Source organism: Chenopodium album, chromosome 3, assembly GCF_948465745.1.
Source record: "Chenopodium album chromosome 3, dcCheAlbu1.1, whole genome shotgun sequence".
In the NCBI taxonomy this organism is placed as follows: Eukaryota; Viridiplantae; Streptophyta; class Magnoliopsida; order Caryophyllales; family Amaranthaceae; genus Chenopodium; species Chenopodium album.
Window position 1 is genome coordinate 72,909,730 of NC_137836.1, and position 20,077 is coordinate 72,929,806.

Genomic DNA, 20,077 nt, shown 5'->3' on the forward strand with positions numbered 1-20,077 from the left:
AATTTCACAATTCACATTATTTATCCAATTATCAATTTACTCCAACTAATTAACAAATGTACAAATCCATCAAGCATTCACAGCTTCAGTTATTGGATAATTAACAATATAAATAACAATTTTTGAGTTTAATTAACAATTTTAAACTTAAAAAAAATAAAAGTTGGAAAAAAATAAAAAAAAGTGCAGGGTTAGTGGGATTCGAACCCAAACCTTTCCTCTGAAATATAAAGTGCTAATCAATAGTCCACACATTCTCTCGTGAAAATAAATGCATAGTTTGATATTTAACCCTTGTTTTGATTAATTTTCTGTAAAAAAAAATAAAGAAGTGCGGTTAGTGGGTTTCGAACCCATACCATTCCTTTAGAAGATGAAGCGCTAACCAGTAGTCCGCGCATAGTCTAACATAAATGTTTGCATAGTTTAATATTTATCCCTTGTTTTGATTATTTTTGTAAAAAAAAACCTATACTATCAGTTTTTTTTCGGATCCAGTATGGGTTCAGCTGAACCCACTGAACCCATACTGGAATCGCCACTAGAAAAAGGGCCACTCTCGGATTTTTTGTTCTTGTGGTTCTTAGCCATTGATACTAAGGTGAGAGCAAGATTGAAATTGGCTTAAAGATTTTTTGAAAGTCCTCCCTACAGACGGCGTCAAATTGTTTCGGGTAAAAACAATGGGACCTTACCGAAGGTCCTGTGAAGTGGATGAAGTTTGGCTCGGTCCAAGTAATGTTGGGCCAAGGGTTTCCTGCACAGCAAACACACGTAAAATGGCCTCGCACTACAAGAAAAATCTCTTTTCGTAGCGATTATTTCATAGCGATTGTACATTCGCTACAATATGCAAGTATGTTTCTGAAATAATTAAGGATATCGTATCATTTTTACAATCGCCATGGTTTTCCCATATAAAATCGATACGGAAAACATAATAATACATATCCACACTATTTTTACACATTTATATAATTTTGAGAAATCGTATCATTTACAATCGCCACTAAATCCTAAAAATCGATGCGAAAAACCTTTTCAACACTATATATATAAATATTTTTTTTTGAAGAACTATATATAAAAATATTGTTTGACAAAGAATGCATAAAATATTTCATAGCTTATTAGTGAAACATTTAATATAAGAGTTTGAGGTTGCATGTTTGAATCTTGTAAAGATCATACGCATGTTTTTTATTTTTTGAAGAAAATGAGTTAAACATTTATAACAATTATAATCGCTACAATAATCACCACGATTGGATATATTTTTTCGTATCGATTATTGAGGCCAACCCCAGCGATATTGAAAACCACTACTAAAGGCTAAGGCAAGGGGGGATATCGTATCGAATGATCATTCGTTGGGAAAGCTTTTTGTTGCAATTACAATCGATATTAAAGGTTAAAATAATCGCTACGAAAAGGTTATTTTCTTGTAGTGTCGGGGGTTGTGCTGAGGAAGGCCCCTCCGATGCCGAGGTCAAGCAGTGCTTAGAGAGAGAAAGTTATGCAAGAGAATTAATTGCTTGAGGCTATATGTGAATGAATGTAAAATGGTGCAATTGATGGATTTTATACCTTAGCATAATGAGGAGAAATGGGCTTGAGGCCAAGTGGCTGACCACGTTGACCAGGCCATTGACTTGACTTGGCATGGATTGGAGACTTGGACCTTGACCTTGGGTTTCGATTGAATCATTTATGACCAGGCCCAATTAGGCTAAATTGGACCCAAACATCAATTAATTTGAAAATTTGGTGCTTTGATATTTATGAGCGGGATGCATTCCAAGAAAGAAATTTTGATTGCAGATGATGAAGTATGAGACTTGTTAGGGAAGATATATGCATGAGTCAACCTACTATCTTTGACTGGTATATTAACAACTAGCTATTAGCATTTAATGCGATTATAACTTACATTTTCCATCGTTAACCGCCGTTTATAACAAATATGCCAACGTGTATCACTGTTCTTCTGACTCGGCTGCTGAATCAACATGTACTTCCTTCAAATTCTGACGTGGCCACAAAGATTGACAAGGTTTGTTAATCATGAAGATTAACTGGGAAGCCACCCTTAGATTTCTAGGTTAAATTGTAAATGTATTGTTCTTAATTTCCAGTTGAATAAGTGTAAACTTTGATTTGTGCAAGTTTCTTTCTCATGCTTGTTCGTCAACCTTTAATGTTAGCCTGAAAGAGCATAATAACCTTAATTTCTAAGGGACTTGTGATATAAAACTCTTTGATACATTATTTAGTTCCTGTGTGTTTGTACTTAAACTAAATGGCTAACTGTAAAATGTCTGAATGTCCATAAATTTTAAATATCTTTACCTCAAAGTTATGGAGATATTTCTTCAAAAACAAAGATAGATTAATTGCAACACATAACAGGTTAGAACTAACAAATTACAATAACTTTACTTTTATTGTACCTATTGATAGTATCGACTGGATGATTGGTGTAAAATGTTACCTGCATACGTATCATGTGCTAAATTTCTTCTTGTCTTAAACTACTGGGTCTACACCTTTGGCAAGCATAGTCTGTAAAGATGTATAGAGCATCTATCCAACATCAATATTAAGTTGAACTTGGATCGATCATGAAATTAAATATAATTCTACTCGTTCATTTTACAACCTGAATTTACAAAATTTCGTTAAACTAACAAATAATTGTAAGCTACAATATATACCAATAAATGATGGACTAAAGAATGCAATAAGCTCCAAATCCTATACAGAAGAAAATATAATGACAGTAACAAAGAATGGGTACGTGGTTATATTATGAAAAAAAGAAAGTCTAGAAAGGGCTTATTTGACCCATAAGATTGAACCCATCCGTTAACAGTAAGTACTCAACCATGTCATTCCTCTGTATTATAAGTATTAATGGTGACTAGATGTTAAACAAGGAACACAGCAAGAAAAAGAACATAGGATTTGTTTGTTTATGAAAATCTTCTAGTAAAAAACTACGTAGTACAAAAAATTATTGTCACCAAAAGATACAACTAACATACCAATGTATTGTAAACATCAGTTACGTATGATGTCTTTGCATAATTTTTGGTTTAATTTCCTTGTATTGTAAATCAGTGAAAGCAATGTATGCATTGATGCATTTTTTATTTGTCTCAAAACATAACTACCTCTAATCTGTTGCTTGAAATTTATATCCAAACAAAACCTATGCTATTGTTATCATTTTGGTATGCCTTTTTTTTTTTCCCTTGAATTAGCATAATGCATGCGGTTCGAATTGGTTATGCTAGGTACATTGTTGAAACAAATCTATGAGTATTGGTTACACGTCAATTATGTAGCTAATTAGTTAATGTTCCAAATGCCAATTATGATTGTAATTTGTAATTAATTCTCTTTTTAGTACCCCTAAATTCTATGTATATAATCATTAGGCTTGTAATGGTAAGGTTCTCTTAACCAAATGGTTGTATACCCTCCTCTAAATCTCTAATGTAGTTGATAAAGTGGCTAAGCTTAATGTAGTTGATAATGTATTCTTAAGTTTCTAAAATTCCGTTAAAAAAAAAATGTTTCTAAAATGCTTTGAGTGGAAGCTTTTCTTTACGTCCTTCCATCATGTAATTTTATCCTTGTTTTTGGTTCTTTATCTCATCGCAATTAATTTTCGGTTTTAAAGTACATTTTTTAACTTATTTACTAGAACGTATTACACCCTATTTATAAGTGATAAATGAATAAGAAGTAGCTTACCAACTAGCACGCACACAACACCCCAATATACATAAATGAGACTAACATTATGAAACGGGGCTAAAAATTATAAATTTATTATTCTTATTTTAAAAAAGAGCGCGGGCAAGTGTATGGTAGTGAGTGATATGGACATTTAGTTAACATTGATGACTTCGCAGCCGATTTGTTTTTGATTCTTGACCCAAGCTTATTAAGGAATTAAACAAATTTAACAACAGCAAATCTATGTTGGACTTCTAAATTGGCAAATGGTCATTCGGGTCGGGTCTGGGTCGGGTATGGTTGTATGGGTTGGTCAGGTTAACTTCGGGTCAGGTATCGAGTCGGGTCAATTTCGGGTTAGGTATGTTCGGGTCGGGTCAATTTCGGGTCAAGTATGTTCGGGTCATATTCAGGTCAGGTCAAAATCTGATTGGGTCATGTTTGGGTTGTTTCATTTGTCAATCAAGCTCAAATTAATAATTTTATACGGAATATATATTTTATTATTGTTATAATAAAAACTATCAATTCAGTTTATGAGCTTAGTTTTGGTTGAAGATGAATAATTTGATTTATTTTAGTACAAGACATTTTAAGTTCAATTATAAGGTAATTTTAGTTTGGGACATTTTGGGTATCGGGTCTGTTCGGATCAAACATTGAGGGTCAATTTTGGGTCGGGTCAGTTTGGGTGTCGGGTCAAGATCGGATCAACTCCATTTTCAGGTTGGGTATGGGTCGTGTCGGGTCAATTTTGTCAATTTCGGGTCCATATTTTTGGGTCAATTTCGGGTCATGGGTCAAGTTATCGGGTCTGGGTCAGGATTACCAGGTCTACTAAAGATACATTTATGTATGAACATGTGTAGTGTCTTGTTGGTAACACTTTTGTATTATTAAATGTTTATTGGTAGAGCATTTATATGTGTTAGAACTCTTAGAACCTTTACTTTTTCATTCCTATAGAATCAAGGGATGATACGTATATACTGTATCGGATATGCAACATTCAAGATAGCAGAGATGAAAATATAAGATAGAAAACTCATTTTTCATTTGAATTATTTTACGATATCATGGTTGACAAAACACCTTGATCTCTCTCTTACTCAAAAAAGATTACAGTACATTTTACAAAAATGTCCACCATTGTGGGATGTGGAGGTGAAACGGTCAGACAAATTCAACAAGAAAGTGGAGCTCAAGTGTGGCAGCAGCCAGCAACGAAATAAAAAAACTTAAACACACTATACCAATTGTACTTAGTGGCACCGAGATACAAATTGAGTTAGCTGACTCCCTAATAATGGATATTATGGATGGGGTGCGCCATATTTCAGTTCCTGACTCTTACATCATGTTTGGGCCAAGGACACCTGACCCTTCACGAGTGTTGAATTAGACCAGAGTTCCTGGGAAGTTTTCTTGGGGTGCGCATGAGGACAAATGCGCCGGAAGGACTCGTGTTGGTCTAATGGACCGGTTATATTCTTTTATTTGTGTTTTTTTTTTTGCATTTTAGTATCTTAATATATACATACATCTTTAACGTCTTGTATTTATTTGCGTGCATTCCTATTTTGCACCTAGAATTTATAAACTACAAGTTTTGTACCTAAATTTTTTAGAAATTTAAACATAAAATTACATAAAATTTAAAAATTTTACCCATAAAATTTAAAATTTTTACCCAAAAAATTACAAAAATACACTTTTCGGTCCATTTCGATTTTTACTTGGACCGGAAACCCGGAATCGCCAATTTTTGAGGACCGAAGACCGACCCGGAATCCCCCGGTCCGATCTGGTCCAGGTCGGTTTTCCGGTCCAGGATTCTCCAAAGTATCTTAGCTAGGCTAAGTACGATGCTCAAAATTAAGTGAGTGAAGTTAGGAAATGGCTAATTAAGCAAGTAAGAGTGAACAAGGAAGATTGCTTTTAAAAATGATTTGTATTGCTTGAGAGTGTGTGGATGGATATACAAATGAGGGGGAAGCTCCTATTTATAGTGCTCCCCAAGGCCTAGAGACTTCTAATATAAAAAGTTCTAACCTCCTTAAATGGAGGGTTCTAGAACAAGTTAATCTAGAGAGTTCTACATAATTCTAAACTACTCCTCTCTATGTACAATGCCTTGGAATAATCTAGACTACTCTAATCTAGTCTACCAAGAATATACAAGATTGCCCGAGAAGATTCTAAAAGCTCCTAGACTCATGAACCTTGTAGTGCAATATGGAAAGTTGTGGGATCCATCTCCAAAATCTAACTTGACCATCATCTTCATTGGGTCCAAAAACAATGATCCCCCAAGTTTTAGCCCGTTTGGGCTTCATTTAGGCCCCCAAATTGCCCTTTATTGCGTCATTGTCAATTGGGTGTTCACTGAAAATTTTTACCTACAACCTCCTTTAGCCAATGCTGCCTACTCCCCCCAATTATACTACATCGTTTTACCTGTTTATGCTTTTCTGGATTTTTTTTTTTTTTTTTTTTTTTTTTTTTTTTTTTTTTTTTTTAATCTTATCTCTCAAGTCATTTATATATATGATTTAAACCTATTTTTCTGTTTTTTGCTTTTTTATTTTTTTGGCATTTTCTCTCTCTTCTTCAACATTATTTCTCTTTCAATCACTTTTTTTTCCTCTTATTTATGGATGAATAATTGATTGGAGCTGTTGATTGTGATAATGAAGTGCTACATTCTTCGATTGCCGAATTTGGTCGTGACTGTGAAGTTATTTTGTCTCTGATTGGAGTTGTTCAATTTGATCAATTTTGTCTCTGATTTCGATTAGTGCTTGCTAGGGTTGAACATGGTTTGGTTTGGTTTGGTGCGGTTTGAGTCCAAACCAAACCAAACCGCAAAATACGGTTTGGTAAATTTTTCAAACCAAACCAAACCATATTAGTATTGAAACCAAACCAAACCAAACCATAATAATACGGTTTGGTGCGGTTTGGTTTTCGGTTTATGATGAGATGATATTTTTTTTTCCAAAAATTGTCAAATAATACTTCACTAATTTATAATAATGTTTAAATAAGTAGCCCAAACGGATTAAATTGTACTACAAAGTTACAATAAAAATATCAAGTGCTAACACATAATAAAAATAATACATAACAATAAAAGATATTCATATGAGTACTACATTATAGTCATTAATTATAAAATATTGACGGTATAGTTTTTATTTATTTTTCATGGTTTTTTATTTATTCTTTAATTATTTTTTATATAATATAAAAAAAAATTATTGAAAAATTATATAAATATTAAAATACGGTTTATTGGTTTACGGTTTGGTTTGGTTTAAATTTTTATAAAACCAAACCAAACCATAAAACATATTTACAAAAAAATCGAGACCAAACCGTAATTTTATAAACCGTAAACCAAACCAAACCGCTAAAATACGGTTTGGTCTGGTTTGGTTACGGTCCAGACCAAACTGTGTACAGCCCTAGTGCTTGCTGGTCAATTGTTTGATTCAATTTTGTTAGCTGTTTTGTTTTAAATTATTTGTTGATTTATTCGATTTTTCAAGTTTTTTTTAATCAATTTAGTCTCTATTTTAGTTCAATTTGGTTTGGTGTTATAATTCAAGTGAATTGAAGTTTTTATTTTAATAAATTTTGTCTCTTATTTCGATTAGTATGATTTATGATTCAAGTTTGTTTGCTATTTTTAGTTTAATGATTGCTAATTGTGATTTGTTTTCTATGAGTGATTAGATTTTTTTATATACGTTTTCGTGGTTTTTTTTAGTAGTTTTACAATTTTGATCAATTTCATAATTCTAAATGATCACTATGATTCAAACTAATGTTTTGTTATAGATGTTTTAATTATTTTTAAATATTTAGTAATTTATTTTAGTTTATTATTTTGATCAAATTGATAATGCTAAATGATCATTTATATATGTACTGTTTTGTATTTGTACATATCTGTCATTGATTATGTTCATTTTTAAAACTTATGCAGCGGGTGCTAGTGATGAAATTTTGTATGAAGAAGCAACTAAATCAGAGTTACTTTTTACATATTTTAATTCTGAACAAGAAATTTATGGCAGGTACAATGAATATGCTTTTAAGAAAGAATTTAGTATTGTCCAAGTGCATGCTCCAAGAAAATGCCAAGTTCATTCAAGTGCTCCAAGTGATGTCCAAGTTTCTTTAAGTGTGCCAAGAAAAAAGGTTCAATTACGTCCAAGTGTTCTAAGAAATTTTCAAGTTCCTTCAAGTGTTCCAAGAGATGTTCAAAGTGTTCAACGTGGTAGCTAATCAACATATTTCTTCTAAGTATGATAGGTTGTTAGCTTTTTCTTTTTTACACTAATGTAGCGAATAGGTTGGCAAATAATAATAAGTAAGAATTTGGATTAAAACAACATATATTTGTTCCAGCTTAATTTTTTTTTTTTTTTTTTCTGATAAGTGATATGTAACTGAACATGTTTTGTTTTGACACTGAACATTTGCCTTTTTGGTTACGAACATTTTATTGTATTTCGTTATAACTGTTACGTAATTGAACATATAACTTTTTGATAATGAACATTTTATTGTATTTCGTTAATTTCTTTATATATATATATATATATATATATATATATATATATATATATATATATATTAAACAAGCACTAATGAATTAAAAAATATATAAATGAATATTAATGTACTTGATCATTTAGAAATCCATAAATGATCAAATACTGAAAGAATAATATTTGTAGTAATATAAGCTTCCATAAATCTTCTTGCTCCTTTTCTATTGCCTCCTGTTTAATCCAAATAGCATCAGTTGAGCAATGAGTTGTATTCTCAGCTTCTTGATTTGGTGTATCTGTAAGTCAAACAAATTACAATGTCAATGTGTGTATTCATTGTTATGAAAATGAACATTATGCTATATGTCAAATTAACTTACTTGTGGTTCAACATGCTTTTATCAAAATATGATTCCCACATATTACTATGTTGTTCATTTTTATCTTTCAATATAATTGATGGCATTATCTCCTTATAAATTTAGGCTCATAGTTTTCATCTCTAAATTATTGCAACGTGTGTTTCACTCTATATAGAACATAACTACAATATATATTGTGTTTGTAAATCAACATATATGCATAAACATTATATTGATATTACAAATTTAATAAATGTTCAATTTGCAAAACAAAAATGTACATTCTGTTTTATATAAATGAACAAATTATCACAAATAACATGAGCATATATATATCACAAATAATGTAAGTGACAATATGTGATTTATTTTTTAACATATTTTAAAATAGAATCATATTTTAAAATAGAATCATCAAAGGTTTATGATGAATGAGCAATATGTAATTTATTTTTGAACATTTTTAGACATGTGAATGAACATACATTAACATATGTGTGAATAATATACACATATCCAAATGAACATCTATATATCAAATTCGAATAAGCATCTATCAATATTTGAGTGAAAATGTATGTAGTATAACATTCAAATGATGCTCATGAGCATATAATTTAATATGAAGTTAAACATCTATTATTATAATCTATGTGGATATTTTCAATATGAGAATGAAAATGTACGTAATTACATTCAAATAAACATATGTTTAAATACCAGTAAACATTCATCAATATGTAAAGATCATAAACAAAATTAGAGTAATATTCTCTCAAGAATGAACCCTAGTAGATGTAAGGTAAGAATATAAATGATCATATACTAGTATCATAATGAACATCTATCAAATTGAAAATGAACATTTACTGAAAATGAACATTTGTTCAGCAATCGTCTTCTCCGACGGAACCTTCGAAGTATTCTTCTCTGTTTCGTTTTTACTAATTAAAAATACCACCAAATATAGTAGATTTTAGTCTATTTTGCACAAAAATAAGTGTAATTATAGTAGAGTTTGTTTTAGAATATCAAAACGCAAAAAAAAATATAATCTAGGGTTTACATTCAAAATTCTACTTAAATGAACAAATTCTTACTCTTCTTTTTCGGAATTTATTTACGATTGACGAACTTCATCTTGAATGTTAGACATTTTTAGATGTTTTGATGCAATTTGCAGTAATTTTGAAGATTTTTTTTCTTGAATTGTAGCGATTTTGAGTATTTGAAGAGAGAGAATATGGTGTTGAAGAGAAATGGAGAATTGACTGCAAGTTCTAACTAGTGCGGTTAGTGGGGTGTGGTTAGTGGGGGTAAGGGTTTTACGGTAATTTCAGGGGGGGAGTAGGTATAATGGCTAAAGGGGGGTGTAGTGACTAGGAATTAGGGTGTTCACTAGGAAATCAGGTTCTGAGCTAAATAAAGCTCCATAGAGGGAAGGTGCTTTCTAACACCCATGGGCATCTCCCTTGGCCCGATATGTTGCCTAGCGCCCAATTGACATTATTGCTTGTTGCCTTTGTGGGTGTGAGGACGTGAGTCGTGACATGCTCCCTTACTCAAATCTTGACGACCCCTAAATTCTATGTATATAATCATTAGGCTAGCTTGTGGTAAGGTTCTGGTTCTCTTAACCAAATGGTTGTATACCCTCCTCTAAATCTTTAGGAAATTTTGTCAGAAAAAACCATTTATAACAACTATTTTGTTGGGAAAAATTTTATAAATTTTTTTTGGCTAGGAGAAACCAGATTGTAAAATATTTTTGTTGAAGACAACCTAAGATCTCTAATCACTCAATTAACCTCTAATTTTTCATTAATTCTTTTAATTACTCTTAATTCTCACTTAACTATTTCATAATTAAGTTAATTAATAAATTTAAAAAAAAAAACAAAAAACAAAAACCACCCTCACTACCACCGGTCGGCCACCCTCTCCTTCTACCCCTCCTGTGGCAGCAGCCCCCTCCCCCATCCTCAGCCGCCGCCTAGAACCCCCCACCCCCGCCGACCAACTTCCACCGTCGAACCGACCCCCTCCCTTTCCCCTTTACCCTCGCCGCGACCACCCTCTTAAACCCTAAGATTGGAGCAAAGCCAGTCAAGAATGGGCCAAGCATCGTCGTATTGAAAAAGGCCATTCAAAACTATCATGGGAGGGGAAGAAGGAGAGGGTGGCTGATTGGTGGTGGTGGTGGTGAGGGTGGTTTTTGTTTTTTTTTTTTTTAATTTATTTTTTATTTTATAAATTAACTTAATTATTAAATAGTTTAGTGAGAGTTATGAGTAGTTAGAAGAATTAAGAGGAAATTAGTGGTTAATTGAGAGATTAGAGATCTCAGATTATCTTCAACAAAAATATTTTACAATTTGGTTTCTCCCTGCCAAAAAAAATTTATAAGGTTTTTCCCAACAAAATAGTTGTTATAAATGGTTTTTTTTTTAAAATTCCAAATCTTTAATGTAGTTGATAAAGTGGCTAAGCTTAATGTAGTTGATAATGTTTGCTACTTAAGTTTCTAAAATGTTTTGATAAGAAGCTTTTCTCTATGTCCTTCCATCATATAATTTTTTCCTCATTTTTGGTTCTTTATTATCTCATTGTAATTAATTTTCAATTTTAAATACTTTTTTTTTTTACTTATTTCCTAGAACATATTACACCCTATATATGAGTGATAAATGAGTAAGTAATAGCTTAGATAAAACACCAACTAGCACGCTCGCAACAACCTAGTACACATAAGTGGGACTAACTATATGAGACGGGAAAAAATTATAAACTTATTATTCTTATTTTAAAAAAGAGCGCGAGTAAGTGTATAGTACTTGTGAGTGATATGGAGTTATGGACTGATATACGCATAGATTCTACCGCTCAAAAACCCACTTCAAAATTTTTTTTTCTCTCAAAAAATACAAAAGAAAGAACAAAAATTCTGTGTTCTAAAATCTTAAAGAATTGTAAATTCAATGGCTGAGAAAACACCTCTCTCTCATAGGTGATTATAGTACCTCTTACAAAATCGTCGACCATTGTGGGATGTAAAGGTAAAACAGTCAGACAAATTCAGCAAGAAAGTGGAGCTCAAGTGTGGTAGCAGCCAGCAGCGAAATGAAAAACTTAAACACACTATAGCAATTGTATTTAGTGACACCGAGATACAAATTGAGTTAGCTGATTCCCTAATACAGGATACTATGGATAGGTTGCGCCATATTTCAGGTTCTGACTCTTACATCATGTTTGGGTCAGGGACACCTGACCCCTCACGAGTGTTAAATTAGACCAGAGTTCCTGGGAAGTTTTCTCGGGGTGCGAATGAGTGCGCATGAGTGAGGACAAATGCGCCGGAAGGACTCGTGTTGGTCTAATGCACCGGTTATATTCTTTTATTTGTATTTTTTTTTTTTGCATTTTAGTTTCCTAATATATACATACATTTTTAACGTCTTGTATTTGTTTGCGTGCTTTCCTATTTTGCACCTAGAATTTATAAAATACAAGTTTTGTACCTAAATTTTAGAAACTTAAACATAAAGTTTAAAATTTTTACCCATAAAATTTAAAATTTTTACCCAAAAAATTACAAAAATACACTTTCTGGTCCAATTCGATTTTTACTTGGACCGAAAACCCGGAATCATTGATTTGTGAGGACCGAAGACCGACCCGGAATCCCCCGGTCCGGTCTGGTCCGGCCGGTTTTTCGGTCCATTATTCTCCAAAGTACCTTGGCTAGGCTAAGTACGATGCTCAAAGTTAAGTGAGTGAAGTTAGGAAATGGCTAATTAAGCAAGTAAGAGTGAACAAGGAAGATTACATTTAAGAATGCTTTGTATTGCTTGAGAGTGTGTAGATGGATGTACAAATGAGGGGGAAGCTCCTATTTATAGTGCTTCCCAAGGCCTAGAGACTTCTAATATAAAAAGTTATAACCTCCTAAAATGGAGGGTTATAGAACAAGTTAATCTAGAGAGTTCTATATAATTCTAAACTACTCCTCTCTATATACAATACCTTGGAATAATCTTGACTACTCTGATCTAGTCTACCAAGAATATACAAGATTGCCCTAGAAGATTCTAAAAGCTCCAAGACTCATGAACCTTGTAGTGCAATCTGGAAAGTTGTGGGATCCATCTCCAAAATCTAACTTGACCATCATCTCCATTGGGTCCAAAAACGATGATCCCCAAGTTTTAGCCCGTTTGGGCTTCATTTAGGCCCCCAAATGGCCCATTATTGCATTACTGTCAATCGGGTGTTCACTAGGAAATCAGCTTCTGAGCTAAATAAAGCTCCATAGAGGGAAGGTGCTTTCCAACACCCATAGGCATCTGCATCTCCCTTGGCCCGATATGTTGCCTAGCGCCCAATTGACGTTATTGCTTGTTGCCTTTGTGGGTGTGAGGACGTGAGTTGTGACATGCTCCCTTACTCAAATCTTAACGACCCCTAAATTCTATGTATATAATCATTAGGCTTGTGGTAAGGTTCTGGTTCTGTTAACCAAATGGTTGTATACCCTCCTCTAAATCTTTAATGTAGTTGATAAAGTGGCTAAGCTTAATGTAGTTGATAATGTATGCTACTTAAGTTTCTAAAATGTTTTGATAAGACGCTTTTCTCTATGTCCTTCCATCATATAATTTTTTCCTCATTTTTGGTTCTTTATCTGATCGTAATTAATTTTCGGTTTTAAATACTTTTTTTTTTTTTTTTTTTTTTACTTATTTCCTAGAACATATCTATATATACTATACTAAAAGACAAGCGCTTCAATGTGAGACTAACAAATGTCTCATTATGATTCGCCGTCTTTTATTAATTTATTATTATTATTATTATTATTATTATTATTATTATTATTATTATTATTATTATTATTATTATTATTATTATTATTATTATTATTATTATGTATAAAAAAAACTGTATATTTTATTCTAAATTAATACAAAAACTATTATAGTAAAGTCTATTATAGTATAGTAATAGACATATACACATGCAAGGTATATTAAAAAAAGTATCATAAAATATGTTAGTATATGTAAATAATAATAGCTACATAAGAATAAAAAAACCTTAGTATAAAAATATCAAAATAACATATGTTTATGTATGGTAATTCATATTCTCCCTAGAATATTATGTTTATGATGAAAGAAGATAATTCGGTAAATATTAACAAGCCTATCAAAGGCATTATATACCGTGAAAGCCTCGTATGGTAAGCTATAAAGTAGGCCTAATTTCCTACAATTAAGGGAAGACAAGTATACACTAAGCAAAACTATGCAAAAAAATGATGCATATGTAAAATAGTTTTTGGTTTTAGCATAGATAATATCAATGAAATTTATATGAAAAATATTCTCATTTTATAACCATTAAATTTTTCATATTTTCTTACTCTTGTAATGCTCATATTCAAAATTTAAATAATTTAATATGTAATTGTATGAGTTTTATAACATTCATAGTTACTGTATAAGAATACATGTCCATAAAAAAATGCATTACATACATGATTGGTTAGTTGATAAATTATGTCTTTTATTCTTATTATTTTAATAAATATTTTTTTTTAATAATATAAACTTTATCAATAACCATATCTATATATTTGTGTTGTACATTCAATCATCAGTTGTTGATTAATTATATGGATATTATGTAATAGTTTTTGACACAATGCTTAGCTTAGAAAAATGTAAAATATGGCGGTGAATAAGATATAAGGTTATTATTGTGTTTGTAGATATTGAATGCGACGGGTAAAACAGTTTTAGATTGTATAGATACAGAACAGATGGTATGACAAGCAAATTTTAGTTTTTCTTCTACTGTTCTTCTATAGGTCATGTGCAGATTGTATGACAAGTAAATTTAGTTTTTCCTCTACTTCTCTTACGTAATGTGGAGCAAAATAATTAATTTAATTTTCAATGATAATAAATAACATTATAAAAATAATAGGGAATAAAAGAAAAGAATTGCAAATGACATAAAATACTATTCAAATCACATCTTTCTTTAATTTATTTACGTATCAGCCATTATTGCAACTGAACAAAATTTTAATATTTAATTGTTAGAGAAAATAAGTCCTTTATTACTAATTGAATTATCTTAGGATTTTTTTTCCTACGGGATCAATCATGCTTTTGTCAAAAAAAATAATGATTTAATTTATAAACCGTGCAATGCACGGCCACTATGCTAGTTACACCTTATATATGAGTGATAAAATGAGTAAGAAGTAGCTTAGATAAAAACACCAACTAGCACGCGCGTAACAACTTAGTACACATTAGTGGGACTAAGGGCCTATTCTCATCGACTGAACTCAGCTGAGCTGAACTAAACTGAACTGAACTGAGCTGAGCTGAACTGAACTGAACTGAACTGAACTGAACTGAACTAAACTAAACTAAACTGAACTGAATATTTTATAAGAGAAGGAAATTAGGAGCTGAACTGAAATGAACTGAGCTGAACTGAACTGAACTGAACTGAATTTCAACGTAAGAGAACATGCCCTAACTATATGAGACGGGAAAAAATTATAAATTTAAAAAGAGCGCGAGTAAGTGTACATTACTTGTTTAGGGTAATTTTACCCCGCCACGTGGTCCAATCAGAGGATGACACGTGTCAGCTTCTTGATGGCCCAAAGTGGACCAATCCCTGCCTAACACGTGTCACTCCAGAAATTAAGGAAAAAAGGCGGCCTTCAGGCCCAAATCCCGAGAAAGCCGCAAAGCGGCGCGGCCCACCAATGATTAGGGTTCAGTGACCTAATCAGGGGAACAATTTTCAAAGACCCTATAAATAGGGAGATGTCCCTCATTTTGAGGGCATGTTTTTACCATTTATTACACTTGCATTCTCATACATCAGAGAAACACCTGAGCTTGGAATCCGAGCAGATACCCACCTTAATTTCCGTCCTCTTTAGTCCTTTTCAAGTTACTAACTTGACCGTCAGAGGCGGAGCTCCAACCACCCGGAGTCTCCGTTATTTTGCAGGTACAGCTCGGTCGGATCAGACTTCGTGAAGTAACTCTCCCGAGGGACAAAAACACCCAAAACAGTACTTCTGAGTAGAGGTGTCAATTCGGATAACCGGATGGAGTTTGGGTCGGTCTATTCGGGTCGAATATGTTCGGATCAAAATTATCCTTTTAACTCGGATCGGGTCAAATTCGGGTCGGGTCAAATTCGGGTCATGGTCTATCGAGTCCGGGTCGGATACGGGTCGGGGTCAACTTCAGATCGATTCACTTTCGGCTCGGATATATTTGGATCGGGTTTAAAACGAGTTTAGCCGGGTAACTTCGGGTCGGATGAATTTGGATCGAGTTGATTTCGGTTCGGATGATTTCGGTTCGGTCAATTTCGGTTCAATTCCTTTTTGTGTTTGGCTGGATTTTGGTCGAGTTGACCAAATTCATATCCAAATAAGGTTATTTTTAAACTAGAGATATTGTTTAGTTTTTACCTTATTATTGGGTCAATATGATTATTAATTACTAAGTACGAAGTTTTAGTTTTCTCATTTGATCAAGTTATGTGTAATTTTTATCTTTGAGGAAAATTGAGATTGAATAATTATCGATGACTTGTCATACCTATATAAGTGAGAAGTGAGACCGAGCTAGTGATATATTGACGAATAATAGTTACATATGGTGATATATACAAAAAAGTATTTCATTTTTTTTAGGTTATTACAAGTTTACAACTCTTCATAAATTGTACAATCATATGAGGCTATGAGTTCTGCTCTACTATTATTTTAGTTTATTACTGATTCAATTTCTTAAAGATATTTGTTAGAGTTGTTAGAATTACTTTATTACTAATTCAATTTGTATATTAAAAACTTGACATTATACATATTGATAGTTGATTGTTACTATGTAGATTCTTTTTATTTAAGCATAAATTATTGCATATGTATTTAGTGAGTATATAACCGTGCGATGTATACCGCCTATAATTCTACAATAATGCACAATTGTACTCCGCACTTTTAACCAATATAACAGAATGGGAGGAAATTGTACTCCGCACTTTTAACCAATATAAAAGAATTATTAGTTCATAAAATATAACAGAATGGGAGGAAATTCATTAAAAATGGCAATAGGCTTTAGGCAACATTTAACTAGAGCTTTACAAGCAAATCAATTAACTCCCGCTTAATGTTTAGGTTTATTAGATCTTGTGGCATTTATTAAAGCTTAGAAAGTAAATTAATATAATTGATATGTACATGAAGTAAACTTAAGACTCCGGATTATTTCTTTGTAGTCAAAAAGTTAACTTATTAATAATTAGTAAATATATAGTATAAAAACTTGAATAAAAAGTAAATAATTAATTATGATCGGGTTAAATTCTGATCGGGTAAAAATCAATTCGAGTTAAAATCAGATCGGGTTAATATCAGTTCGGGTCAAAATAGATCGAATTAGATCGGTTATTTTTTGGGTCAATCTTGGATCGGGTTGAGCTCGGGTCGGGTCAAATCAGTTTGGTTTGAGTTCAGGTCGGGTCAAATCGGATTCGAGTTGAGTTCAGGTCGGATCAAATCAGTGTCGGGTTAAGTTCAGATCAGGTCAAGTTCGGATTCGGGTTGAGTTCAGTTCGGTTACAGATCGGGTTTGGGTCTTGAATTTCTCGGATCAAATCGGATCGGTTACAGTTCGAAACGGATAATTTTTTTTGGGTCGGTTCAGTTTTGACACCTCTACTTGTGAGTGATATGGACTGATATACGCATAGATTCTACCGTTCAAAAACCCACTTCAATTTATTTTTTTTCTCTCAAAAAATACAAAGCAAAGAACAAAAATTCTGTGTTCTAAAATCTTAAAGAATGGTAAATTCAATGGCAAGCAAGAAGATAAAGATGGAGGAAGACGATGACAACAATGATCAAGAATCTAAATCCGCTAACTCTGCTGTAAGTTTTTGACATTTTCTACTCTGCTGTTTTTCTTTGATTATCTCTCTATTATTTTTTGCATTTTCGATTTTCTGGGTTGATTGTATATTCTTTATTGCTTATTAATGGAGGATTATGAGAGTACATTAAGAGGGTTTTAAAATTATTGGTTCATTCATTTTGTCACTTGAACAATTTCTGGGTATTAGTTTTACTGCTTAATATATGAATATTGGTTTTATATTATGAAATTGATTACTGATTTATGATTTAATGGGTTAATTATACCTTCTGAATCACTAAATAATGGTTGATTAAGAGAAGCAAATTACTTTTTTTTCTGATTTTATGGGTTAATTATACCTTCTGAATTACTAAGTAATGGTTGATTAAGAGATTAAAGTAATTTGTTGGATCATTCAACTTGGCATATTGTAGAACAAATTGATGAAACATTTGCCGTCTTATCTTTGTTGGATTTATAGTTATTGATTTTCTTGACTTACTTATATTGCAATTATAAAGGTTGTTTAATTTCTGGGAATTTCAGTTGAATCATGTAGTTGTTGATGAAGTTAAAACCCGAAGCCAAACTGATGAAGATACTGGTTTCGAACCTGATGGTAGTGAGAAACAACAGGCAAAACAGCAGCCAGTGTCAGCTACATGGCCTACAACAAGTAGTCAAGCCACATCAGATCAGTTGTTGCCTCACTCTGATATAGATCAGCCAGGATCAAGTTCGGATTCTGCTTCTAATCCAGACCCATTGCATCAGTTGCTGCCTCATCATGGTTCCCTGAATCAACCGGGATCAAGTTCAAAACCTGTTATTGATCTAGCTGCAGCAAATGAGTTCTCTTGCATATGGATTCTCTAAACCTACCTGGAGTATTAAATTCACCACTAGGCAGCCTAAAGCTTCGGTCACTTATCAATGAGTTGGGATCTGTGACTATATCTCCTGATGCAGGTAGATTATAGCTTGACAGGATATGGTCGTAGCTAGATATTTATATTTGTATTTAAGCAAGTATGTACATATAGTAGTATATGTTTTACTTCTTGGGATCTGTTTGATAGTTGATCTGTACTAGTGTTCTCTATTTTCAGAAAATCTATTGAATATGTTCTCTGCATTACTGCATACCTAGTTCTTTCTACTGGTATCGGCGTTGGCACTCATAAGAGAGGCAGAAGTACTTCAACTAATGTTTTTCACTCAAGAGCTTCTCAAGATGGTGAAAACAAAGGTGATTCTGATAATGCAAAGATGCCTTCCGATCTTTTGCCTCCTACTGGTAAAGTTGATTCAACCAATGTTTTCATGGTCGTGGTGAGACTGGTGACTACAGAAGTCAAATTCAATGGATAAATGCTGAGATAAATTTGAGAGAATCAGAAGAAAATATGCAGGAAATGATTCCTTCAGTTGACCGATTGCCTTCGACTGGTATAATTATTCATGAGGGAGGTGGAAGTACTTCAAGTAATGCTTTGCTCTCAGGAGCTCAAGATGGTGAAAACAAAGGTGATTCTGATAATGCAAAGCTGCCTTTTGTTCTTCTGGCTCAAGGAACTAGGAGTGGTCATGGTTCGACCTCAGGAAATACCACTGCTGGTGATGAGTCCAACAGACCGGTCAGCATAGCTGCAGGGGAAGTGTTATCTGGAACTGATACCGATATATTAGAATCTACTACTGAATCAGAAGAAATACAAGGTGACAAGGAGTTATCTGATGCATCCCAAGATGGCAACACTCCAGGAAATTCCAGTGCGCGATAATATTTCAGTAGAAGGTCTTGAGGCTTTCTTGGGTGATCTCTTTCACTTGTTAGAACCCTAATAGGTTGATAATATTTCAATTTTGTAGCTGAATTTCATGATGTCTCTAGCCGAATTCATACTGTTCTAATGCTACCAGATGGAATTGGCTGAAATTTTTTACAGGAAGTCAGAAGTATATGTAGGAGAGTAATCAGAGTATACAAAAGCAAGTAGCTAGTAGTACAGTAAATAGTACAGGATCTATCTACCATTTACAGGATTTTTTTTTACTGAAAATAAGCAGGTGTTATTAGTTGTGTTATTAGTTCTGTTGTTTGCCAAGGAATAATGAGTCTAGTATGTACACAGAAAAGGATGTAGATAATTCTTTCTCAAATAGCATGTATGGTAAAAACTGAGTATTATGAAATTTGCTGTTATCCACCCTTGCATAATTTCTACCATTTATTTCCTTTGTTTCGACATCAATTCAATTTGTGGCTTTATGCATTATGAAATGATGCATCTTTTGCTAATGTCCATCTCAAAACACAACTACCTTTGTTACTTGAAAATTCAATCCATACCTATCTTATGTACTTATAGTTACTTGAGAATACAACGAAAACAATACATCATGTTTTAATCTGAAAATTCATGTTAATGAAAAC

The 20,077-nt window shown here is 32.7% G+C and overlaps 1 protein-coding gene across 2 annotated transcripts; it reads left to right on the forward strand.

The window, feature by feature from the left end:
- The first annotated feature begins 17,514 nt into the window (after nucleotides 1–17,514).
- On the forward strand, nucleotides 17,515–19,841 carry LOC145616433 (uncharacterized). 2 transcript variants are annotated; one of them, XR_014107645.1, is made up of 3 exons: nucleotides 17,515–17,654; nucleotides 18,187–18,609; nucleotides 18,750–19,841. XR_014107645.1 is itself a non-coding variant. In XM_081671150.1 (2 exons), exons 1-2 carry the CDS (start codon nucleotides 17,568–17,570, stop codon nucleotides 18,514–18,516), a joined length of 417 nt encoding a protein of 138 aa, XP_081527276.1. In that variant the 5' UTR covers nucleotides 17,515–17,567; the 3' UTR covers nucleotides 18,517–19,841. The 2 variants fall into 2 exon arrangements, 1 of the variants encoding a protein (XP_081527276.1); XM_081671150.1 differs by having other exon boundaries at nucleotides 18,187–19,841.
- Nucleotides 19,842–20,077: the final 236 nt, after the last annotated feature.

Coding starts and splice junctions, on each gene's coding strand:
- LOC145616433 (XM_081671150.1), top strand. CDS start 17,568: ATGGTAAATTCAATGGCAAGCAAGAAGATAAAGATGGAGGAAGACGAT. Junction 17,655..18,186: donor CTAAATCCGCTAACTCTGCT/GTAAGTTTTTGA, acceptor TGGGAATTTCAG/TTGAATCATGTAGTTGTTGA.